We start from the raw sequence: 23,168 nt of genomic DNA, 5'->3' as shown, positions 1-23,168 counted from the left end.
TCCCTACACAGAGGACAAGGATGGGTGATGCAAGAAAAGAACAGCATTAAGAGTTCAAAGGCAAGTGTAGCAGAGACAGCATGAGCCTTGAGTCATAGAGTCCTGGGCCTGGATCCCACTTTCTAACCTTGAACCTTCAGTCCTGACCATCAGTCACCTCATCTGTAAAAGAGGGGTTGGTCACGAGATCTGCTTCACATGGTGGTGGTAATTAGATAACAGAGGTAAGCCTGTCCAGTTCCTGTGAAGTACATGTGTGCTCAAAGGCAGCACGACATGAAAAGAGGCTGAGAAGAAACTTCTATCTCCTGGTACACAGACCACCCTCCAAGTCACTGCCCATCCTCTCTGATATCAAGGGAGACTCCAAGTGAAATACACTGTCCCAAACTAAGCTGACCAACCCACTCACACACGTGCTTCTCTGTCCAATGTTTCTGCTCAATGAATGGCACCACCAATCACAGAGTCCTGAAACATGGGCATCACTGGCCAGCTCCAGGATGGTACCCTGACTGGCCTGGTGACCTCTGCACCCCAGGGCCTAGAACAATGCCTAGCAGCACCCCAAAACAGTCAACAAACGTCAGCTAAATGCTTGAACCCTCCCTCTTTGTCACCCTACATCCCAATCAATCACCAAGCCCTGCCAATCCTACCTTGTGAATACTTTTTAAGCCAATTATGTAACTTAAAATGATTTACTGTCCAAATCTGCTTCAAAGATAAAGCTTTATGATTCAATGGATTTCAAGAAATACTTCTTGAGAGCCTGTGAATGCTACTGTAGAAGGGAACAGACATGCAGGGGGAGCCTGAGTGGGGGCGGTTACCCCAGGGGCCTCAGACATTTTCACCAAATGACTAGATGGACGAATAAATGCCGCCCCAAGTTGGCCACTACACATCTTAGTGCGTAATCCATCTTGGGGGAACAGGTAACAAACCCAGATGCCGTTTTTTAAAAGAGCTCAGAACAGAAGCTTGGAAATAAGCATTTGGGAGTAGGAAGGAAGCTGCAAAGGAGAACAAAGACTGGGAGATGTCCCTGAGGCCTGGGAAGAGAGAGTTTTCAGAAGGCCTGAACTGCAGCAGTATCGAAGCTGCAGTGTTTCCCATTTACCACAAGTTAAGGACCAAGCAAAGTTGACAGTCTACTCACTAAACAAATATGACTGAACTCTTCCATGTGCCAGGCCCTGTGCCAAATCATGGAATGGAATAATTAGTAAGATCACACAGCCCATGAGTTCAGGATGCTTCAGCTGTGTGGCGATAGAAACATTAAATACGTAATTACATAATTATTTCATTATTGAGGTTAAAATCACTACATAGAAAGATATTAAGAAAGCTGAGTGTGTGAACACACAGTCTGGAGGTGGCACAGGACAGGGCACAGAATAAGTGACATGCCACACGTTCTCCACCTTGGGTCAAAATGGAGTAACTGGGTTCAGACTTATCTACCATCATAATCAACTAGAAAACACGGCAAAATATATAAAACAAGTGTTTTTGGACAGTGAACAGCAGGAAACAAAGTGAACCCTTGTTGCCCTGGCTCCCAGCCGGCAGGCACTTTCCAGACCTTTGTCCACATAGTGAGAAGCCAAGCAAAGTGTCTTGCTGAATGAGACAGAAGAGACGAGTTCAGGGGAGTGAGAGTCGGAGAGGAAGCTACATGGGAAAAGGGCTTCGGAAATCTGCACAAGGCTCCCCTCATGTCTCTTGCTGAATATATCCAAACACACACACGTAGGGTAAGCCTCTAGAAGGCTGGGCAAAGGATGACCATGTAGCTATAACCTGAGCAATTGTCAGAGCTCAGAGGACTGAGCAACATTCTAGTTCTGATCAGCCATGACCCAGGCTCTCAGCAGAGACCCCAGAAAGGTCACGCTGTACTAGTATAGCTGAAGCAGCCCTAGAGGAGGGGTTCTCAACAGGGTGAGATTTTGCATGCACACACCCCACACTTGGCACATTTGGCAATACCTGGAGACATTTCTGATAGGCACAAATGGTGCTGAGGAAGGAGATGTTATGAGCTTCCACCAGTTAAGAGGCCAGGAGTAAACATTCCACAATGCACAGGACAACTTTCCCAGCAAAGAATTACTAAACCCACAATGTCAACAGTGCTGCAAGTAAGAAACCCTATCTTAAAGCTATTCTAAGCCTGTGCCAACAAAGCTTAAAAATAAGCCTTGAAAGGCTTATATCTGCAAGAAATCCAACTGCATGCCAGACAAAGCTTTTAAGGGAAGACAACAAAACTCAGCACTTAGCAATGTAAATCTCCCAATATACACAACGTTTGAATAAAAATTACCAGACAGGCAAAGAAGGAAAACAGGACTCAGAACCAGGGTAAAAATGAGTCAAAACAAGAAACCCAGAAAAGACAAAGAGAGGCAGTGGAATAGAAGGATGTTAAAACAGCTAATATAAATCTGCTAACTATTTAAAGGAACACAAGAATACATAAGAACAACAGAAGTTATTAAAAAAAAGAAAAAACCACAAAGGGAATTTTAAAGATGAAAAATAGAGTATCAGAAATGAAAAGTTCTCTAGATGTGCTTGACAGCAGATCAGACACTGTAGAAAAAGGGATCAGTGAACCAAAAGACCCATCCAGGAAACTACCCATGTCCATCAGTAGGTAAAGCAATGAACAGAGTATAGAATGTATCCACATGAGTGATGCTCACTAACAGAAAGAAATGAACACTTGATACATAAAACACTGGACAAAACTCAAAAACCCTGTACTACAAAAAAGAAAGCAGACACAGAAAAGTACACACTATAATTTCACTCAAAATTCTAGAAAAGGCCGATCTAATCTATAATGGAGAAAGCAGATGCGTGAGTGCCTAGGGCCACAGATAGGGATGGAATGCCTGTAAAGGGTCATGAGGAATCTCTTTGGGCACGATGGAGACATTCTAGTATCTTGATGGTAGAAGTGGTGACAACTGTGTTTACATTTGTTAAAACTGAAACTATATAGAGCAGACCTAAAAGACCCAAAAAAAAAAAAAAAAACTGAAACTATACACTTCAAATGGGTGCATCCACTTTATATAAATTATACCTCAATAGGAAATTCCCTAGCAGCCAGTGGTTAAGACTCTGTACTTTCACTGCTGAGGGCCCGGGTTCAATCCCTGGTCAGGGAACTAAGATCCCACAAGCCATGCGGTGTGGCCAAATAAATAAATAAATAAATCATACCTCAGTAATGTTGATTAAAAGTGGGATGATCTGTGCACTCTTTTGTATGTATGGTAGATTTTAAAAATAAATAAAGGGAATATCAATCCCTTCTTTTGTGCACGTTCCAGATCTTCCATAAAAAAATGCTTTTCAAATGTGAGAAAAATGCTAAATTTAGGTAGATGCTTCTTTTAAAATACTGCATGTTTAATATCCATAACTTCATGCTAGAAGTTTCTCTTGTAAATCTTTTTCACTGTGCTCTCCCAGTATCAGTAGCATGTGAAATGTCAAAAGTCTGATTCAAATTCCCAAACTATAAAAAGTATTCTGAAAATCTGAAGACCAAGTCACACAGGCAAATCTCTTATGCTCATACTGAGACCAGATACTGGAACTAAGCGAACCTCTCACTGTCAACCTTTTACTGTTTTGTTTCTGTCTAATAAAACTCAAAACCAGATAAATTGAGCCAGACAAGTATTTCAACCTGCTTAAGCAAAAGGTTTCATTTGTTTACATCAACACTCATATACTTGATTGGCTCTGGTTTACTCATTCCTCATTTATTTTAATTAGTGGAGAAATAAACTAATAGAGAAGTGCTTATCTTTAGACCAGCACATGGAGAGGTCCCAATTCTGTGCAATTACCTGGGTATATCTCTCCCAGAAGCTGGAATAAACCTTTTTCTCTCTCCCACAAGAGCAAGTAAAGCTTTTGTCACAAGATGTGTTGCTCTCACCTGGTCCTACAGTCACCTCAGTGGAATGCTTATTGATAACCTTAATCTTATCACTGAAGCCGTTTTTCTCCACAATCTTCACAGCAGCGTCAGCCATAGGCTTGAAAACCTAAAAATTAGTGAAAACCCAAATAAAAATAAGCAGTAAGTTAAATAACATCCTAACACCCGGTTTTTGCAATAGTCATGTATGGATGTGAGAGTTGGACTATAAAGAAAGCTGAGCGCAGAAGAATTGATGCTTTCGAACTGTGGTGTTGGAGAAGACTCTTGAGAGTCCCTTGGACTGCAAGGAGATACAACCAGTCCATCCTAAAGGAGATCAGCCCTGGGTGTTCATTGGAAGGACTGATGCTGAAGCTGAAACTCCTATACTTTGGCCACCTGATGTGAAGAGCTGACTCATTGGAAAAGACCCTGATACTGGGAAAGATTGAGGGCAGGAGGAGAAGGGGACGGCAGAGGATGAGATGGCTGGATGGCATCACCGACTCAATGGACATGGGTTTGGGTGGACTCCGGGAGTTGGTGATGGACAGGGAGGCCTGGCATGCTGCGGTTCATGGGGTCACAAAGAGTTGGACAAGACTGAGTGACTGAACTGAACTGTAGTTTAACGTTCTTGACTTCTTGCTGGACTCAGGGGCCTGTGAGCCTCTCTGATTTTTAGTGTCATCTCCAGAGAGGGTCCTTTTTGACCCAGCTTCCAGAGGGCTGAGCAACTGAATTGAACTGAACACCTGGTTAGCAAGATATACCTTGATTCTGGTCCTCTGATTTGAAGTAAAAGAGGCCTCAATTATGGAATTTCTTCCTGAATACATAAAATGTACCTTTGTTACCATTTGATACAGGCAAAATATTTTGTTGGGCTGTTTTGATCTAAATACACAAGATTTCACCTATGTAATTTAAATGCATCTCTAAATGTGTGTCATGGAAATGAACACAAAAGGATGAGATTCTACTAGGTTTAACTTGCAGCTAGGTGTTCCCATTACATGCAAGGCAAAGGAGGGCTGCAGAGGACTTCCAAGGAGACTACACCACCTAGTAAGGATGGCAGTATCAGTGCTATGCTAGAGGGAGATGCAAAGGGGATGTGCCTCACAAAACCATGACTGGGGACCTGGGATGTGAAGTGATGTGCTCTCTAGAGGAAAGTGAGACTATATTAGATATGAAGTGTGAGCAGCTCACCCTCCTGCTCAAAACTGTCTCAAATCCCCACTGCTAGTGGAACACAGCCTATATTCTCTTATGGTATCTGAGGCCCTCCATACTATGGACCACCTTACTTTTACCCAGCCTTCCTCCCATCCCACCACCACCCCCAATACACATATGCACTACCAACGCTACAGCCACACTCATCTCCTCACTGTACAGGCAGGAGGCAAGCCTGAGCCTTCTCTGCCCTACCACCACCTGCCAAAGCAAACCCAGCTTTTCAGGGCAGCACAAATCCCCTCCTGATGGAAGTCCTCCCTGAACCCTTCATGTGTCCCTAAACATAAGCTCTTCTATCTCTTAGTTTCCCACCTGCCCAATTTAGATTGCATAGCTCTGACCACATCACTGCATGAAACATACAGATGCACATGCAGCCATACGCACATAGAGGAAATTTTCAGTTCAGTTGGTCAACTGTGTCCGACTCTTTGCAACCCCATGAACAGCAGCATGCCAGGCTTCCCTGTCCATCACTAACTCCCAGAGCTTGCTCTAACTCATGTCCATCAAGTTGGTGATGTCATCCAACCATCTTATCCTCTGCCATTCCCTTCTCCTCCTGCCTTCAATCTTTCCCAGCATCAGAGTATTTTCCAGTGAGTCAATTCTTTGCATCAGGTGATCAAAGTACTGGAGTTTCAGCTACAGCATCAGTCCTTCCAATGAATATTCAGGACTCATTTCCTGAATATTCAGGAAATTGACTGGTTGGATCTCCTTGCAGTCCAAGGGAATCTCAAGAGTCTTCTCCAACACCACAGTTCAAAAGCATCAATTCTTCGGCGCTCAGCTTTCTTTACAGTCCAACTCTTACATCCATACATGACTACTGGAAAAACCATAGCTCTGACTAGGCAGACCTTTGTCAGCAATGTCTCTGCTTTTTAATATGCTGTCTAGGTTGGTCATAGCTTTTCTTTCAAGGAGCAAGTGTCTTTTAATTTCATGGCTGCAGTCACCATCTGCAGTGATTCTGGAGCCCCCCAAAACAGTCAGCCACTGTTTCCCCATCTATTTGCCATGAAGTGATAGGACCAGACGCCATGATCTTAGGTTTCTGAATGTTGAGTTTTAAGGCAACTTTTTCACTCTCCTCTTTCACTTTCATCAAGAGGTGCTTTAGTTCTTCTTCACTTTTGCCATAAGAGTGGTGTCATCTGCATATCTGAGGTTATTGATATTTCTCCCAGCAATCTTGATTCCAGCCTGTGCTTCATCCAGCCCCGCATTTCACATGATGTTCTCTGCATATACATTAAATAAGCAGGGTGACAATATACAGCCTTGACGTACTCCTTTTCCTATTTGGAACCAGTCTGTTGTTCCATGTCCAGTTCTAACTGTTGTTGCATACAGATTTCTCAGGTGGAAGGTAAGGTGGTCTGGTATTCCCATCTCTTGAAGAACGTTCCACAGTTTGTTGTGATCCACACAGTCAAAAGCTTGGTGTAGTCACAAAGCAGAATTAGATGTTTTTCTGTAACTCTTGCTTTTTCAAAGATGTCGCGAATGCTGGCAATTTGATCTCTGGTTCCTCTGGCTTTTCTAAATCCAGCTTGAACATCTGGAAGTTCTCAGTTCACATACTGTTGAAACCTGGCTTGGAAAATTTTGAGCATTACTTTGCTAGAGTGTGAGATGAGTGCAATTGTGTGGTAGTTTGAACATTCTTTGGCATTGCCATTCTTTGGGAATGGAATGAAAACTGACCTTTTCCAGTCCTGTGGCCACTGCTGAGTTTTCCAAATTTGCTGGCATATGGAGTGCAGTACTTTCACAGCATCATCTTTTAGGGTTTGAAATAATGCAACTGGAATTCCATCACCTCCACTAGCTTTGCTCATAGTGACACTTCCTGCTGCTGCTGCGTCACTTCAGTCACGTCCGACTCTGTGCAACCCCATAGACGGCAGCCCACCAGGCTCCCCCGTCCCTGGGATTCTCCAGGCAAAAACATTGGAGTGGGTTGCCATTTCCTTCTTCCAATGCGTGAAAGTGAAAAGTGAAAGTGAAGTCGCTCAGTCATATCCGATTCTTCGCGAGCCCATGGACTGCAGCCTACCAGGCTCCTCCATCCATGGGATTTTCCAGGCAAGAGTACTGGAGTGGGGTGCCATTGCCTTCTGTTTGGCTCTAGGTGGATGATCACGCCATTGTGGTCATCTGGGTCATGAAGATCTTTTTTGCATAGTTCTTCTATGTATTCTTGCCACCTCTTCTTAATATCTTCTGCTTCTGTTAGGTCCATACCATTTCTGTCCTTTATCGAGCCCATCTTTGCATGATATGTTCCCTTGGTATCTCTGATTTTCTTGAAGAGATCTCTAGTCTTTCATATTCTATTGTTTTCCTCTATTTCTTTGCATTGTTCACTTAGGAAGGTTTTCTTATCTCTCCTTGCTATTCTTTGGAACTCTGTATTCAGATGGGTATATCTTTCCTTTCCTCCTTTGCCTTTTATGTCTCTTCTCAGCTATTTTTTTTTTTTCTTCTCAGCTATTTTTAAGGCCTCCTCAGACAACTATTTGGCCTTTTTGAATTTTAGAAATGATTTTGATTCTAGAAAATGATAAAGTGACCAGTCATAATGACAAGATTTCCATTTTTTTCTAAGACCTTTTCTGTATCCACCTATATTTTCTGCCACAAAAGCATATTTCTATTACAATCAAGAGGAAAATGCTATATACTTCTACAAAAAATATGTGCTCGGGTAGGGGGAAAAAAACTTTCACAATCTGTTTCAAATTATTTCAAGGCTCTAGTTTGATGGTTTTGATGTCGTTGGAGGGCCTCAGACCCTCAATTCTCACCAATCAGTCTGCCTCCACCCCAAAAGTATCACGTGCTCTTACCACCCTCTCAGCCCTCCTGCCCCTTCATTCATCTCCTCTGCTGACCCTGCAGAGTCTGTCCTTCACAGCCTCTTCCTCAGCCACCAAGAACTCAAGAACTTACCTCAAACAGTATCGAATGAACCCTGAAGCTGATTTCTCAACATCATCATCCTGTGTTCTCCCCTAGCCCTCAAATCGGTTTGCAGAACTAATCTTCTTTCAAGGGATGTACTGTCTGGTCTAAGAGCAAGTGAATCTTTCTTGCCAGGTAAATGAAATAAATTAAACAGCATTTAACTTTATTTTGGCCAATGATATATCCAAGGAGAGGTTTGCTAGAGATTCCTGGGAATGTTCTTTTTGCCCTTAAAAAGGAGAAAGAAAATGAGGAAGCCAGGATCATGCTTGGTTTTCAAGTCATTGTGCCACAGAAGTCACTGTAACCAACACATCCTCCCCAAGATTCCTTCCTTTTCAAATGTACTAAAAGAGTAGCCTGCAGACAATGCCTTTAATTTCTTATATTCCATCCAATCCTCAACCTTACTCTCCTGAAAATATTGCCTAAAGGGGGTCACCAATAACCTCTTAGCTGCCAACCCATAGCTTTCTCAGCCCCCATTCTGCTTAATTTCCATACCTGTAGTAATACAGTAGCCACATGTAGTTATTTAGATGTAAATGGATTAAAATGGAGTAATATTTTAAAATTTCAGCTCCTCAGGCCTAGGAAGAGCTGTTCTCCTAGTCACATTTCAAGTACTTAGCAGCCACATGTGGCTAGGGACCATGATATGGGACAGCACAGTCATAGATTTTCACCATCACAAAGTTCTAATAGACAGTGCTGCTCTAGTAACATCCACACTTGCTGATCACTCCCTCTTTCTCATGACTTCCACGCCATCTGCACCTGCCTTCTAGGGTCTTTTCACTTCTGACTGGACTTGACTTCATGGCCACTCTTGTTCACTCAGCCCCCTGAACACATCCTGCCTTTGCTTTTTTCAGTCTACTCTCTCCCTGGACAACCCCCTACACTGCCAGCTTTACTTGTCATATCTTTAGCAAGTGAGTCCCAAACCCACTGTACACATCACCCTCAAAAGGTTCAGACTCCCGTCTCTAGGGACCATCAGGTTCTCTCTCACTCATTCTTCTGGACCTGTCTTTCCTGTTGCCATGCAGTTCAGGCGGAGCTGCAAACCACAGGGCAGTCCAAAGACAGGAAGACCAAAGAATCAACCAGGTAGTCATTAGAGCAAAAACTGGGAGGCCACCATAAAGATCTGAAGAGTCAAATGGAAGAGGTCTGACAGTCACAAGCCAGAACAGCAAGAGATTAGAAATCCAGGTCAAGTGAGATGGAAATATGGAAAAACCTAAGAAAACAGTTCTACCAATACTATCAAAAAGTATGTTCTCATCCTATGTTTTTCATTAGCAGTCCACAAAGGTACTGGCTCCTGCCCCAACAGCTGTCTCATACGTAACATGTCCAAAATGAAATGCAGGGTCTTTCCCACAAAATAAGTTACTGGAAAGAGGGACTCCTCTTATCATCAATGGCATCCCTGCCTCCACCCTAGACACCCACACTAGCACTCTCTCTCACACACACATACACCATCCTATCAAAGCTACCAGTGTGGAGTGAGCACCAAATTAGGAACCAAAAGACCAAGATCCAGGTCTAGCCCTCCTACTTATTAAATGTGGGACTTAAGACTTTAACCTGTGTCTTGGCTTCTTCATTTATGAAGATAAAATCTACTTGAGGCTATCAAGGCAACTATCTTCAAATGCTGATTTCTCTGTATCAGCTCAGAGCCTTGATGACGCCTCCAAAGGCAAAGAATGACCCTTAATCATTTTAATGAAATCCTGAGACAAGTGTACAGAATTACATGTGGGTACATGCACACACTCACAACCTTACCACTACCGTTGGACTATCCAGAAACTTGAAGCCCATTAACACCTAACTCACAATTAAAGTCTTTAATGTGACACTCAGGTCTTCCAGAGTCTGGCTACAATCTACCTTTCTGGGTTTTTCTACCATGACATCATTTGCCACAACTCTGGACAACACTGTTCCAAACACACCACGGTATTCCCTCAGCCTAAACTGTCACCCTTCTAGACTATGTGCTTGAGGGCCACCCTGTAGACATGGGGGTAGGAGGCAGGTGCTGGAAGGAGTCTAGGCAGAGCACCCTAGAGTGTTGACCTCTATACTTTACGGGAGAAAGCAAAAAACTTCTGTTTAAGCCACTGTTATTTTGGGACTTTGTCATCTGCAACTTAATCACAATATGAAACAACTTTTGTAGGGCAAAATACACCAAAATTTTAACAATGGTTAGTCATCTATTGAGTCAATACACTTCTTCATATTTACCAAATTTCCTATAGTGGTATGTATTATTCACATTGCACGCACAGATGCATGTGTGCTAAGCTGTTTCAGTCTCGTCTGACTCCTTGAAACCCTATGGACTATAGCCCACCAAGCTCCTTTGTCCATGGGATTCTCCAGGCAAGAATACTGGAATGGGTTGCCATACCCTCCCTCCAGCTCTAGAGTATCTCTGATCAAGGAATCCAACCTGCGTCTCTTGCATCTCCTGCATTGGCAGGCGGGTTCTTTACCACTAATGCTACCTGGGAAGCTTATTATTTGCATTACCAGAAAAATAATTTTGTTTAATATTTTATTAAAGGAGTGAAATGGCAGATTGCCAAACTACAGGTAAATGCAGTAAGATAGCTAGCTCTGTCAGGACATTTAAGGTAGTAGATCTCAACCTTGATGCACTTTAAAAAATCCCAATGCTCAGGCCACATCCCAGAACTATTAATTAAAATCGGGGGTGGGGGCGTGCAGGACAACAACTGATTAGGCATTAGAATTTTTTAAAAGCTCCTCAGTGATTCTGATGTTCAGTCAAGGCTGAGAATCACTGTTTTCAGAGAAGAAAATGAGCTCCTGGAGGAAAGAATGGTGTCTGATTCATCTCTGTGTCCTCAGAACCTGGCGCTGTGCTTGGCATGGAGCGAACACTCCATGTATGTCTGTGAAGAAACGGACCGGGAGAGTGCAAGGCACACAAGAAACTTTCCACACAGGACAGAGAACATACACATGAAGAGTGTGCCTCACCTCAATGGCATAGCAGAAGTCGGCACCAGCCGTGACCGCCATCATTGACAAGAGTCCTGTGCCAGTGCCAATGTCAAGAACCAAGGCCTTCTGTCCTCTGTCCTTCACCCGGCTCACAGCAGCCCGGATGCCCTGGTAGTATTTCATATTCTAAGAGAAAGGGAGAAACAACTGTTACTTCATATCAGTTATTGTAAGTGTTTTGTGAAGTTCTAGAGTCACAGTTGGCAGCAGCAGAGTGAAGTCCCAACCCTGTGGCCTCTGTGGCTTGCACTGGTTGAGTTGAACAGGCCTCCCGAGGCTCCAGGAGCACTGGGTCAGCCTCTTAAAATTTATAAAGTAATTGTGTCTCCCCTCCACACCCACTCTTCCATAATCTGCTTAGAGACGCTGAGGCTCACGCTCTGCAAACCACACTCTCCTCTTTCCAGCTTTTAGACGACTGGACAACACAGGAACTAGAGGATGGAGAAAGCTTGTTCCTTCCCACATGTGCACTCTCTTCAGGCCCTTCAGAGCTAGGAGCAGCACTCAAGTAGCAATTCCCTTCAGAGATCTGAGCATCAGCTCCACAGGACCTCTCCTCCACACGTCTAGGTTCTGGGAACTCCAGTCTTCTCCCTTTGTGTCCCCAGGTAAAGGAACTGCTTCCTGCAATTACTACCACAAGGTTACCCTGGTGCTTCCCAGTCCTCCCATACCTCTGTAACCAATTCCTTCTCTTGAAACAGATGCATATGCTTGTGTGCCCAGTGGTGTCTGACTCTTTGCAACCCCATGGACTGTAGGCCACCAGACTCCTCTGTTCATGGAATTTTCTAGGTAAGAACACTGGAGTGGGTTGCCATTTCCTCCTCCAGGGTATCTTCAAGACCCAAGGATTGAACTCATGTCTCCTGCATTGGCATGGGGATTCTTTACCACTAAGCCACCAGGGGAGCCCACTGAAACATATAATGTGGCTTTTGGTTTCCTCACTAGACTCTTAATTCATACAGCTTCCTGGGCTAAAAAATATTTTCTTCTCAGGAAATTGTTTCTTTGTTTTTAGTTCAAGTCCTTAGTAATTTAATCATATATATCTATATCTATATTTTTTTTTCCTCTGTAACACTTTGGCTAATTAAGTACCTGGCCCTAGGATCTCACAGGCTGTGTGGTACAGCCAAAAAAAAAAAAAAAAGAATAGTACTATATTTCAAAATAGCAACACTGAACTCTAAAAGCAAATGGAGTGATAATGTCAAAATTATGAAGTGAAGTGATTTCCAAACTAGAATCCAGCCCTTAGTGTGAGGACAGAATAAAGACGTTTTCGGATAAGCCAAGCCTCAAAAACCTTACTCCCCATGAACCCTCTCAGAGTAATGTGATAAAGGATGAGCTTCACTAAAGAGGGAAGGAACCAAAGAGGAACACAAGGAGACCCAGGAAACGGAGGACTCAATACAAAAAGAGGAGCAAAGGAGATCTGCAGACAACAAGAATTGCAGGTCTAGAACGCACCTAGTCCAGACTGAGGCTGGGGAAAATGACCCAGGAACAATCTCTAAGATGAAACTGACAGAACAGCCGACTGTTTTGACTTTCCTTTGGAGAGAAATTTTAGACTACGGGGAGAAAGTATGGGCATAAAAGGATGACTACATAAAACATAAAGCAAAAATAAGTTAATTATTAACAAAGAATAATGCAAGAAAGGAACAGCAATCAAAATTATCACATAGCTCAACTGTGAACAGTGTTTATACATGCCTAATAAAGTCAACGTGATTTTAACTAACACACATTTATATAAGCGCTTACTTCGTCACAAAAGGGGGTATTATTGCTATCCCTATTTTACAGATGAGAAAACAGAGGCATAAAGAATTTAAGTGACTTGCCTACTGAAACACTGAATATTAATTTTGCAAAAACTATAACTGTGCTGGGAGGAAAGGAGAACGAGTGGGAAGGAGGAGCTGAAAGAATATCAGATTCTTAGCTCTTACAGTGGGAAGTCAGTAGATAATAGTTATTTAGGTCTGGAAGTAAACATAAAACAAACAGTTCAAAGAGAAGAAAGGAGGTTGCCTCTGAGTGTAAGCATAAAAATGTTTTGTCTGGGGGAAATGATACACCAGGGGACTGTTACTTCACCGTAAGCCTCACAGAAATATTTGACTCCTAAAGTAATTGCATTTTTGTCTTGGATAAAATCAGTATGGCATTTTATGTTACGTGCTTTTTATGGCAAAGAAAGAAAAAAAGTTAAAATAAATCAGGATGGCAACCGATAGAATTGTTCAACTAGGAAAATGAACATCAAATACACTATTTCCACAAAAAGCAGGACGGTGCAGATTTCTCTGTGCAGCTGTGGCTGTGGGGTAATGGAAAGAGAGCAGGTCTAGGAGCTGGTTCGGGAGCTTCAGTTCAGTCTGCGAGCCAATCACCTGAGAACCCTCATCAGCAGCATCCTCAACAGGAAACAGGGTTGGAATACGTGCCAAATAAATAACATCCATTAAATGAGCTATCACTTTTAATTTTTTTAATTTAAAAAAGTTGTATTTTCTATACAACAAATACTAAAATACCTGCAATACTTTTTCAATTTTCTTAACATACAAAACCATCACACAATGCAAAAAAATACAAAATGTAACTTGAAGTTATTGACTGTTGTCTGAAGGTGACTGACAGCAATGACTAAATTAGTCATGCTGCTAATTTACCTCCACATGTTTATTTAGCACATCAGAAATATCTTTTCTCTGACATAAAGAAAAAAGACAATGAAATGTGCACAGCGATCACTTTTTAATTATCCAACTTTGAAGTTACTACTGCTGCTGCTGCTGCTAAGTCGATTCAGTCGTGTCCAACTCTGTGCGACCCCATGGACGGCAGCCCACCAGGACCCCCCCCCGTCCCTGGGATTCTCCAGGCAAGAACACTGGAGTGGGTTGCCATTTCCTTCTCCAATGCATGAAAGTGAAAAGTGAAAGTGAAGTCGCTCAGTCGTGTCCGACTCCTAGTGACCCCATGGACTGCAGCCTACCAGGCTCCTCCATCCACGGGATTTTCCAGGCAAGGGTACTGGAGTGGGGTGCCATTGCCTGGAGCTTCTTAAAAGACAACTGGCAGTATCCATAAAGAGTCCTATGTGAGTTCATAATCCTAGACTACACTAAAGATGATATTTGGATGGCAAATAAGCACATAAAATGATGTTTGACACTATTAGTCATTAGAAAAAATAATTTCATGTGCTTATTTGCCTTCCAAATATATTAAAACTACAAAGTTAAATAATGTACATTCAACATATAGACCCAGCAATTCTACTCTGATATATTTATATGAAAGAAATGAAAACATGTCCACACAAAGACTTACATGTGAATGTTCAAAGCAGGACTATTCAAAACAGTCAAAAACTGGAAACGATTCAAATGTCTATCAACTGGTAAATGGATAAAATACAGTTTATCCATATAATGGAGTATTACTCAGCAATACAAAGGAATGGATACTAATACCCTCAACATGAATGACCCTCAAATGATGAATGAAGGAAAAAAGACACATAGACTACATATTATATGATTTCATTAAGATGAAATTTCCAAAAAAGGCAAAAACTATACAGACAGAAAAATCTATCAGCGGTTGCCTTGTGGGAGGGGGGTGCAACCAGAAGGTTGAGTACCAGGATTGATTTTATGGGATAATAGAAGTGTTTTAAAACAACAACAAAATGTAAGGAACGATACAAAAGTACAGAGAAACATGTTTTTCTTGACTGTCACTAACCAGCAACTTCTGACTCCATTTCCTCACGTATAGAACTGGGAAGGGGAGAATAGAAGTTAAGAGTTAAATAATGAAGACCCAGGAATGTTCCATCAAGGAATTTGAAGTTTACCTCAAAGGCAGCAAGAGGACACTGAAGGGTTTTAGGGCTGCTGTACAGAGGAAGACGGAGAAGGCAATGGCACCCCACTCCAGTACTCTTGCCTGGAAAATCCCATGGACGGAGGAGCCTGGTAGGCTGCAGTCCATGGGGTCACTAAGAGTCAGGCACGACTGAGCGACTTCACTTTCACTTTTCACTTTCATGCACTGGAGAAGGAAATGGCAACCCATTCCAGTGTTCTTGCCTACAGAATCCCAGGGACAGGGGAGCCTCATGGGCTGCCGTCTATGGGGTCGCACAGAGTTGGACACAACTGAAGCGACTTAGCAGCAGCAGCACAGAGGAAGGAAAAGAGGGGCCGACACCAGTCAATGAGTGCTGAGCAGGCAGTGGGGTTGAAAGAACAATAGAATTTGGTGGTCAATCAACTATAGGCTTAGATAAGGGAAAGACATCATCTTCCTGGCTTGGCTGACCGGATGGACGACATCACCATTTGTCCAAATCCTCTGGAAGCTGAGTCAAAAAGGACTCTCTCTAGAGATGACACTAAAAATCAGAGAGGCTCACAGGCCCATGAGTCCAACAAGAAGTCAAGAACGTTAAACTACAGAGGATTAGTCAAAAGCCAACAATGTTTGTTCTCCATTCTGTAATTCCTCAGCAGATCAGCAAAGGCACTTGGATATTTGACAAAAATGAGGGAGGCACTTAGCCCCTGTGGTGTAGTCTGAACACTAATGGTGCTTAAGGAGGCCCTTCTGTCACAGTGTTGCCAAGAAGCAGGCAGTTAATCCGGGCTGGGTGAAAGAGACACTGCCACCAACACAGCCTCATGACCAGCCCTACCATGTGCCCTGATCCTTCTGCCAAGCACTGCTCAGTTTTTAAGCCTGGCCCTGCATCCCTCTCCTTCAAGCCTCCCAATTTCTGAACGATCTGGATGAGGCTGACTAGTTAAGCACTCTGGGAGACCAGGAAATCCTGGGTTGCTAACCATGATAAGACCAGAATTATAACATAATTCAAACAAAGAGAACTCAGATGAAACAAAAATGAAAGAGAAAAGCTGAAATGTAATTCTGCAGTGAAAACCAAATATACTTTACAAAATACAGTCTGCAGTGACCTCTAGAGATTCTATTTTAAAATTACAAAGTAACTATTCCAGGTAAAACTGTATTTTGTATCCAGAGATTATGGAAATCAGCTAGTATGGCCCACTCATTATAAATTCTAATAAGTGAGGTCTGCAGAGGTCTCATGTTTTCTCCAAGGTCATGCTCAAGTCAGTAATAGAGGAGCAAGAAGGACCCAGACTCCTTCTTTCCCAAGCAGTGCACCCTACTGCTGCCTCTCTGCGTCATTCTAACAGCGTGCCTCTGGGGGCAGTTTTTAACCACATAGTGGAAGGTTTCAAACACCACTTTAAGATAACAGTTTCAAAAAGATAAATAAATAAATAAATAACAGTTTCCTCTTACACTTACCCTATCTTTGTCATGCAACATATCAGCATAGGATGACCTAAAAAAAATAAAAAGACAAGTTAGAAACCTCTGCTAATAATGATAAACATCAACGTATGAGAATATACACATACATAAATGCATTCCTACATCAGACAGAACAAACATCCTGGTCCATTTTAAACTATTTTAACAGAGCTATAAGCTGTCATTCTCTCATACTGTAGCAAAAAAAAAATCTTAGCAAAACATGTTTATTTTTAGTAAAGAATCTTGGATTGAAACTCCTGTGATAGTTGGCCCTGTCACAGTAATTCCACAGTCCTAGCATACTCATCATGTTATACATCATATAATTTTTTTCCTCAGGAACAACTCAGATGTGTCTAACACTTCACGTAGTCTTACATATATTTGTATACAGGGATAACCACAGATGGCAGGAACACCAAGGAGAACAATCAGGGAAAGAGAATCTATATGCCTGCTGTGTATATGAAGGCACTTTCCCTTATGTCATCAGGGACAACTAAGAAGAGCTCATCAAACTACAGAGAAGAGGGCTGCTTATCTGTATGTTCTACCATAATAATACACAAATCTGAAAAATCTCTGGCAGGGTTAGGATAATCCCCAGAACTCAGCAGATTCAACCCAAAGATGCTTTCTGAGAGTTCCAGGTGAGAATTAAGGCACTCTCAAGAAAGAGAGGGCCTCCAGCTTCCGATCAACATCAGAATTAATGGAGAGCTTTTTTTTTAACATGTGGCTTCCCACAATACACGCAAAGAACTTCTGATCCAGAAGATGGAGCTGGAGTTTGGAAATCTGCACTTGAACTGGTGCTCCAGGCAAGTGTGACACAGGCACTTCATACTCCACATTTTGAGGAGCACTGCACCAAAAGCAAACAGTTCTGCTGCTTCTTTTTTTAAATGACATACCAAGGTTTTTAACATGTGAACCTACCTATGAGTGTTTAGTTGAAATCTGGTCCTTTCTACTTTCCTTCACCTCAAAAGGGACATTTTCACACCTGATCTTCCCTGCCTCATCACCCACCCACTCCTCCCACTCCACTGACATCACTCTCCCTAAGCACCACCAGCTCATTCCCATCACTTAACAGCTAAGATTTCTCTGACCCTGCTAGACACTCCCCTTTCTGAAATGTTCTCTTCCTTTCTACTCTCTGGCCATCCCCTGCTTGTTGTCTTGCCTCACCAGATATTCCAGGATTCTTTCTTCAGCCCTCTACCTTTCTTATCCCACACGATCTCTGAAAGCCTGCAATCTCTTCCAGCTTCAACTCTCACTAATAACTGCAAACTGTCCAGATCCATAATTTATCTGCCCACTGGCATTTCCATCTGGATGGCCAAACCCAGACACTAATCTTCATCTCCCAACAACATTCATTCCTCCTGTGTTCTCCTTGGGATGGAACTGTTTTCCATCCACTTACTCAAATCAGAAATCTTGGTGCTTCTTGAATTTTCTCTCTCTTTCCATCACTGCACCCAAGAGTTACCAAACTTAGGCTCCCTCAAAGCTTTCTCCTCCTCTCTCCACCTCTGCTGTCTCAGCCATGGGGCTGCGATATCTACCCAAATGCCCACAAGTTGTTTGCTCTTTCCACACTGCTCTCAGGGAATGTTCCAAAATGCAACCTCATCTATTTTCTTCCCTATTTAACATCTCAATCACTCAGAAAATAACATCCAAAATACTTGGAAAGTAATGTATTTGAGCTCTTATTTTGTACCAAACATTGTACTTCATTCAATCATCAAACGATGGTAAGAAAAAGGTATCATACTATGGGATACATGTTATTATACTGAGGCATGTACTGTTATACTGTACACGGGGCACATATTACTACTTCGAGGCTAAGAGAAGTTTAGAAGCTTGGCCAATGTCACAGACTTAAGTGGCAAAGCTAGAACTTAAGAGAACTGTGCTCCTCTTCCAGCATTTTGCTCCCACCAACTACAACATGACGCCACCCACCTTTTCAGCAGCCTCCCTCACCACAGCGCTACTTTTTCACCACACTCCAGTCACAGTGACCTGCTAGTCATTCCCCAAACTAGCTCATCTGCAAGTCTGCACATAATCCCTGCTGCCTGGAAAGCAATCACTCTCTCTTTAGATTTGAGAAATCATTCAAATTATCACTCTCCCAGCAGAGCTGGTTCTTGATGCTTCCATGCACTTTTGTGCCCATTTCCACTGATCTTCATCTCATGGTGTCATAATTTTTTATATATCTGTCTCTTCCACAAATCTGCATGTTCTTTGAGAACCAGAACCTGATCTTCTTCATTTTGGTATTCACAGCCTTCACACAGTGTTGTATACACTTAATGATTGCTTAATAACAGTAACTCACTGACATACTTTTAAACATCCCTCCAAAGGAAAAAAAATAATTCACTTTCCCCCATGTTTTCCATTAAAGAGAATTTAACCATATGATAAATGTGTCATCATTTCAGTGACTCAATAATTAAGTTTCATAAGTTCGTCTATTGCTGTTACTACTACTGAACCCTGGGTCCTCTTTGGTCCACTAGACAAATCCTCTGGGGCTCTGATATGGCTGCTACACAACGTCTGACTCTCCACACAGGTATGACTTTGTGGAACTCCCACACAAACCTACCTAGCTGAGCAGACCTGCTGGTGAGCAACACTGCCCTGGTCAGAAGCACTTGGTGACAATCTATTCCCCACTCAGACTGGATTCCAAGGAATCTGCTTTGAGATCAACGGCCCTACCCAGCTACAGTGAACTGTGGGGAAAAACAAAAAAAACCCCATTACCTTGCAATCTCCTGGTGGTAGTCATAATGCTCATCCTCCTCCAGCCACTCCACAGATCCTGTGGTCGGATTGGCCCGCCCACAGAAGACTTTCATGATGTCAATCAGCTTCTCAGCTTTAGCAGAGAAAAGCAGCCTTGCCAGTTGACTTCTTGTAGACAAGTCTGATCGTCAGAAATCTATTCAAATCATAATGCCCCAAAATACAGAGGGAAACGAATTTTTAAGACAAGGGGGAAAAAAAGAACTCATAAAATGGATGAAAATGTCAGAGACACTGAAAATATTAGTTCATCAGAATTTCGATCTTCCCATCAAGAGTTACTTAGTTTTATATTCAGCACACAACATCAAAAATCATTAAGACAAAAATTCAGAAAGCTATCTGGAAACTTCAGCAGGCCTCCATGGTTTCAATGGGGTCAAATGAGCCTCAGAGTTGCACCTGAGTACAGCCTCAGGTGAAGGCAGGTGAGAAGAGAAATAATGCAGAAGAAAGGCCTAGAAGGAAAAGGGAGAACACAGAGACTGCTGCTGCTGCTGCTGCTGCTAAGTCGCTTCAGTCGTGTCCAACTCTGTGCGATCCCATAGACGGCAGCCCACCAGGCTCCCCCGTCCCTGGGATTCTCTAGGCAAGAACACTGGAGTGGGTTGCCATTTCCTTCTCCAGTTCATGAAAGTGAAAAGTGAAAGTGAAGCAATAAAGGAGTGTCAGCAATACTGTCTTAGAATAGTAAAATTTAGTTTAAGGAAATATGCAAAGAAATAGTAATTCAACTCACCTAAGTAAACCTCACCTGAGCAAATAAATCATAGCTAACATTCAACATGAACAATCCCCAAAATATAACACCAAGCCAAAGAATAAGCAAACCACAGAGTATACATGATTGTATTCATATGAAATTCATAATTATGCAACAGAGAATATAGTCTTCAGGGATCACACCGAAAGCATAACAGGGAATGATGATAGTGGTTACCTATAGGAATGAAGGGAAAAGGATGGAATCCACAAAGGCCTTCAAAATCAAAGGCCTTCACAGGAGACTTCAAAAGTAATAGTAATTGTTCTTTTTCTAATTATACTGTTTTTCTTAGTGCCTCACTGTTATGTTATATTATTACGTTATTATATTACTGTTATGTCAGTTACTTCTTATCTACTCAGTATTGAATTTTAAAAGCAATTTTAACTTTCTTCATCTAAAAAAAAAAGGCTTCGAATAAATGAAATGTCACCAGATCAATGTCTTATATGGCCTGTTTCCTGCCAAAGATCTATTTCTGAGAGAGAAATCCCACAGCTCAAAATCTGAAGGTTCTTCTCAGCAAACATGGCCTCTCACAGTGCCCTCCCTCTTATTATTCAAAAAACAGTAAGTGTTCTACCTTTTCCTTCATTTCTTGATAAGCACTGATCCATCATCTGTAAACTTTAAAAAGAATGCCCACTCCGCAAGACCCTAAACATTTGTAAGGCATTTTACTGGCCAGAGTTACTGACTTTCTTCTGAAGTCATCTAAACTAAGTAAACACTGAATTCTTATACTAGAGGATGGGTAACAATCTTTTCTGAAAAGACTCAGTCACTAGCCTGGTTCAAAGTAGTCAATTAGTCCTTCAGCAAAACTCTACTTCAGTATATCTAGTCTCTAATTTAGTGGTTATCAAGCTTTCTGACAATCCCAGTAAGAAATATATTTTACCTTGAGACACAACACACACACGGAATATAAAGTTTCACAAAACAATTACTTAGTCTTCATGTAGGCAAGACCCTCTGATATAGTCCACTCTATTTAATTTTTATTTGTCATGCAGGTCATAATCCACTGAATTGTTTTAATAACTCACCAAAGGGTTTCAACCTACAGCTTGAAAAGCACTGCTAGAATCAGCTCTACATATCTCATAAGCTAATGTCATTAAAAGGGAGAGTATCTAGAACTACCATAATCTGTAATATGCTTTAGAAAACACTTCCAACAAATGCTGTAGTAGAAAGAAGTTTAAAAGATGGGTAGGATTTAGATGGGGGAAGGGAGGGAGAAAGTACTCCACCAGATTAGAGAGGCTTAAAAAATCATGCACAGTGAACTAATAAATTAACCTGAAGTTCCATTGAACAAGAAGTCAAACATGTTGATGGGGTCCATATTGTGGAGATTCCTAAAACCCTTATCCTCTGGTCCACATGCAATCAATCGTGAAGTCACTTAAAGGTTAAGGGGAAGTAAAGTATTGTAATTTATGGAATTCTCTTTTCATCTATGATGTTGCAGAGGCTGTAACTAGGACCACAGTGTCTTTTCAGAACTGTAGAGAAGTCACTGGTTTCATATAAATCTAAACAAATGCTTGAGGACAGAAACTATGTCCTGTAACCTCTCTGGGTGAACACTACGTATCTTCCACACATGAATCTCCTCATGTATTACTATGCCTTATCCTCTCTCCCAGAAGGAGCCCACAATCTAGATTCAGGATACTCTAATCTCCTCCTCATTCTCCAAGAGCTGTGTAATCACATGGTTATTTACAAGGAGAGGATGGAAATCAACTGCCAAGCCCTAATTGCTTTACTAGTCAGATTTCAGAGTAGACCTCTGGTTCAGTCACTCAAAATTTACTAGGCACCTTCTGTATGCCAGGTACTGTATTAGGACTGGAGGACTACCATAAAGAGAAAGGAGGTTCTTGTCCTCCAAGAATTTATAGATCCTAATAAGAGAGAGTAAATAAAATAATTACAGACTACTTGAGGGCAAGAAAGGAAATGCATAGGGTGCTATGAAAGAGAATAACAAAGTTATGAAAAGGTTCTCTGAGGAAAATAGCATCTAAATTGAGGCCTGAAAGATAAGCGGGGTTAAAAGCTATGATAGTGTAGTGCTCATATTTCAGGAATCCTTACCCCAACTTTTCCAAAAACAGGACGTAAAATGTCAAGAATTAGGTGCAGAGTTACAAAAGTCTGAGTGACTGAAGCACTTTGAGCAGAAGAAATGATAGGAGATTAGGCATGTGGGCTTCTGCAAACCGTTGTGCCATGCTGACTTTGGAAAGGTGTTTTGATTTTGTTCTAGGTACACTGAGAGCCACTCAACGGTTTTAAGCAAAGGAGTATATACGGCGGGTGTGGCAAAGAGTCGGACACGACTGAGCGACTGAACAACAAACGGTGGGTGTACGCTTTTACAGGGACTCTCTGACCAATGTGTGGTAAACAGACTGGTTTCCAACTACTGAGAACACTGTGACTGGGAAAGACCTATGAACCAGGGGACCATGGACCAGTCAAGGGTGCGATAGCTGAAGCTCCGAAAGACTGACGTGCGGGTCTCTGTCGCTGAGAGGAGGCGCCAGGTACTCCCCGCGAAGGTGCTCAGTCACAAGCCAAACTAGAAGCAATTACCCGACTGAATGGCAGAGGCGGGGACCCCCTAGAAACCCGCACTACCGCCGTTCGGGAGCTCTGAGCCTCCCCATGCGGACTCTAGAAGTTCCTTCGGAGTCCCGAAGAGGTGTATACCTCAGTGTTCAAGTACGACCGAGGCCGTGGGCTGAGTACGTTTCTGGCTGCATTCGAGCCTTCAACCGCGACCCCACCTTCCCAACCCGTCCAGCGTCTCACCCGACGCGGGAACACTTCCATTCACTTCTTCCGTCACCGCCATCTTGCCTCTACAGGCGTGGGAGGGCGGGACCTCCCTAGACTCTCTGAGTGTGCCGGGGGCGGGCCCGGAAGCGGAACTGA

At 42.4% G+C, this 23,168-nt stretch overlaps 1 protein-coding gene and 1 non-coding gene across 4 annotated transcripts in view; both read right to left on the bottom strand.

Moving 5' to 3' along the window:
• PRMT7 (protein arginine methyltransferase 7) overlaps window positions 1-23,097 on the bottom strand; it is a 39,730-nt gene extending 16,633 nt beyond the window's left edge. Inside the window, exons 1-6 of one of the 3 annotated variants that reach the window (XM_086351400.1) lie at window positions 23,046-23,097; window positions 19,409-19,586; window positions 16,601-16,637; window positions 12,713-12,816; window positions 11,207-11,356; window positions 3,971-4,079 (exon numbers count right to left, since the gene is read on the bottom strand). In XM_086351400.1, coding sequence (XP_086207526.1) covers window positions 3,971-4,079; window positions 11,207-11,353 — 256 coding nt within the window. In that variant the 5' untranslated portion in view covers window positions 11,354-11,356; window positions 12,713-12,816; window positions 16,601-16,637; window positions 19,409-19,586; window positions 23,046-23,097. The remainder of the gene's footprint in view (window positions 1-3,970; window positions 4,080-11,206; window positions 11,357-12,712; window positions 12,817-16,600; window positions 16,638-19,408; window positions 19,587-23,045) is intronic. The other 2 variants (XM_086351399.1, XM_086351401.1) reach the window with 2 other exon arrangements.
• Window positions 13,872-13,999, bottom strand: LOC147353462 (small nucleolar RNA SNORA19). The gene has a single exon (XR_015146725.1). It is a non-coding gene; the product is annotated as a small nucleolar RNA SNORA19 (small nucleolar RNA).
• Window positions 23,098-23,168: the final 71 nt, after the last annotated feature.

This window comes from Bos grunniens, chromosome 18 (assembly GCF_055505025.1).
Source record: "Bos grunniens cultivar Pamir isolate PY7600 chromosome 18, Bosgru_T2T1.0, whole genome shotgun sequence".
NCBI lineage: Eukaryota > Metazoa > Chordata > Mammalia > Artiodactyla > Bovidae > Bos > Bos grunniens.
Note: the sequence above shows the minus strand (reverse complement) of the source record. Positions and strands in the feature narration are given on the sequence as shown.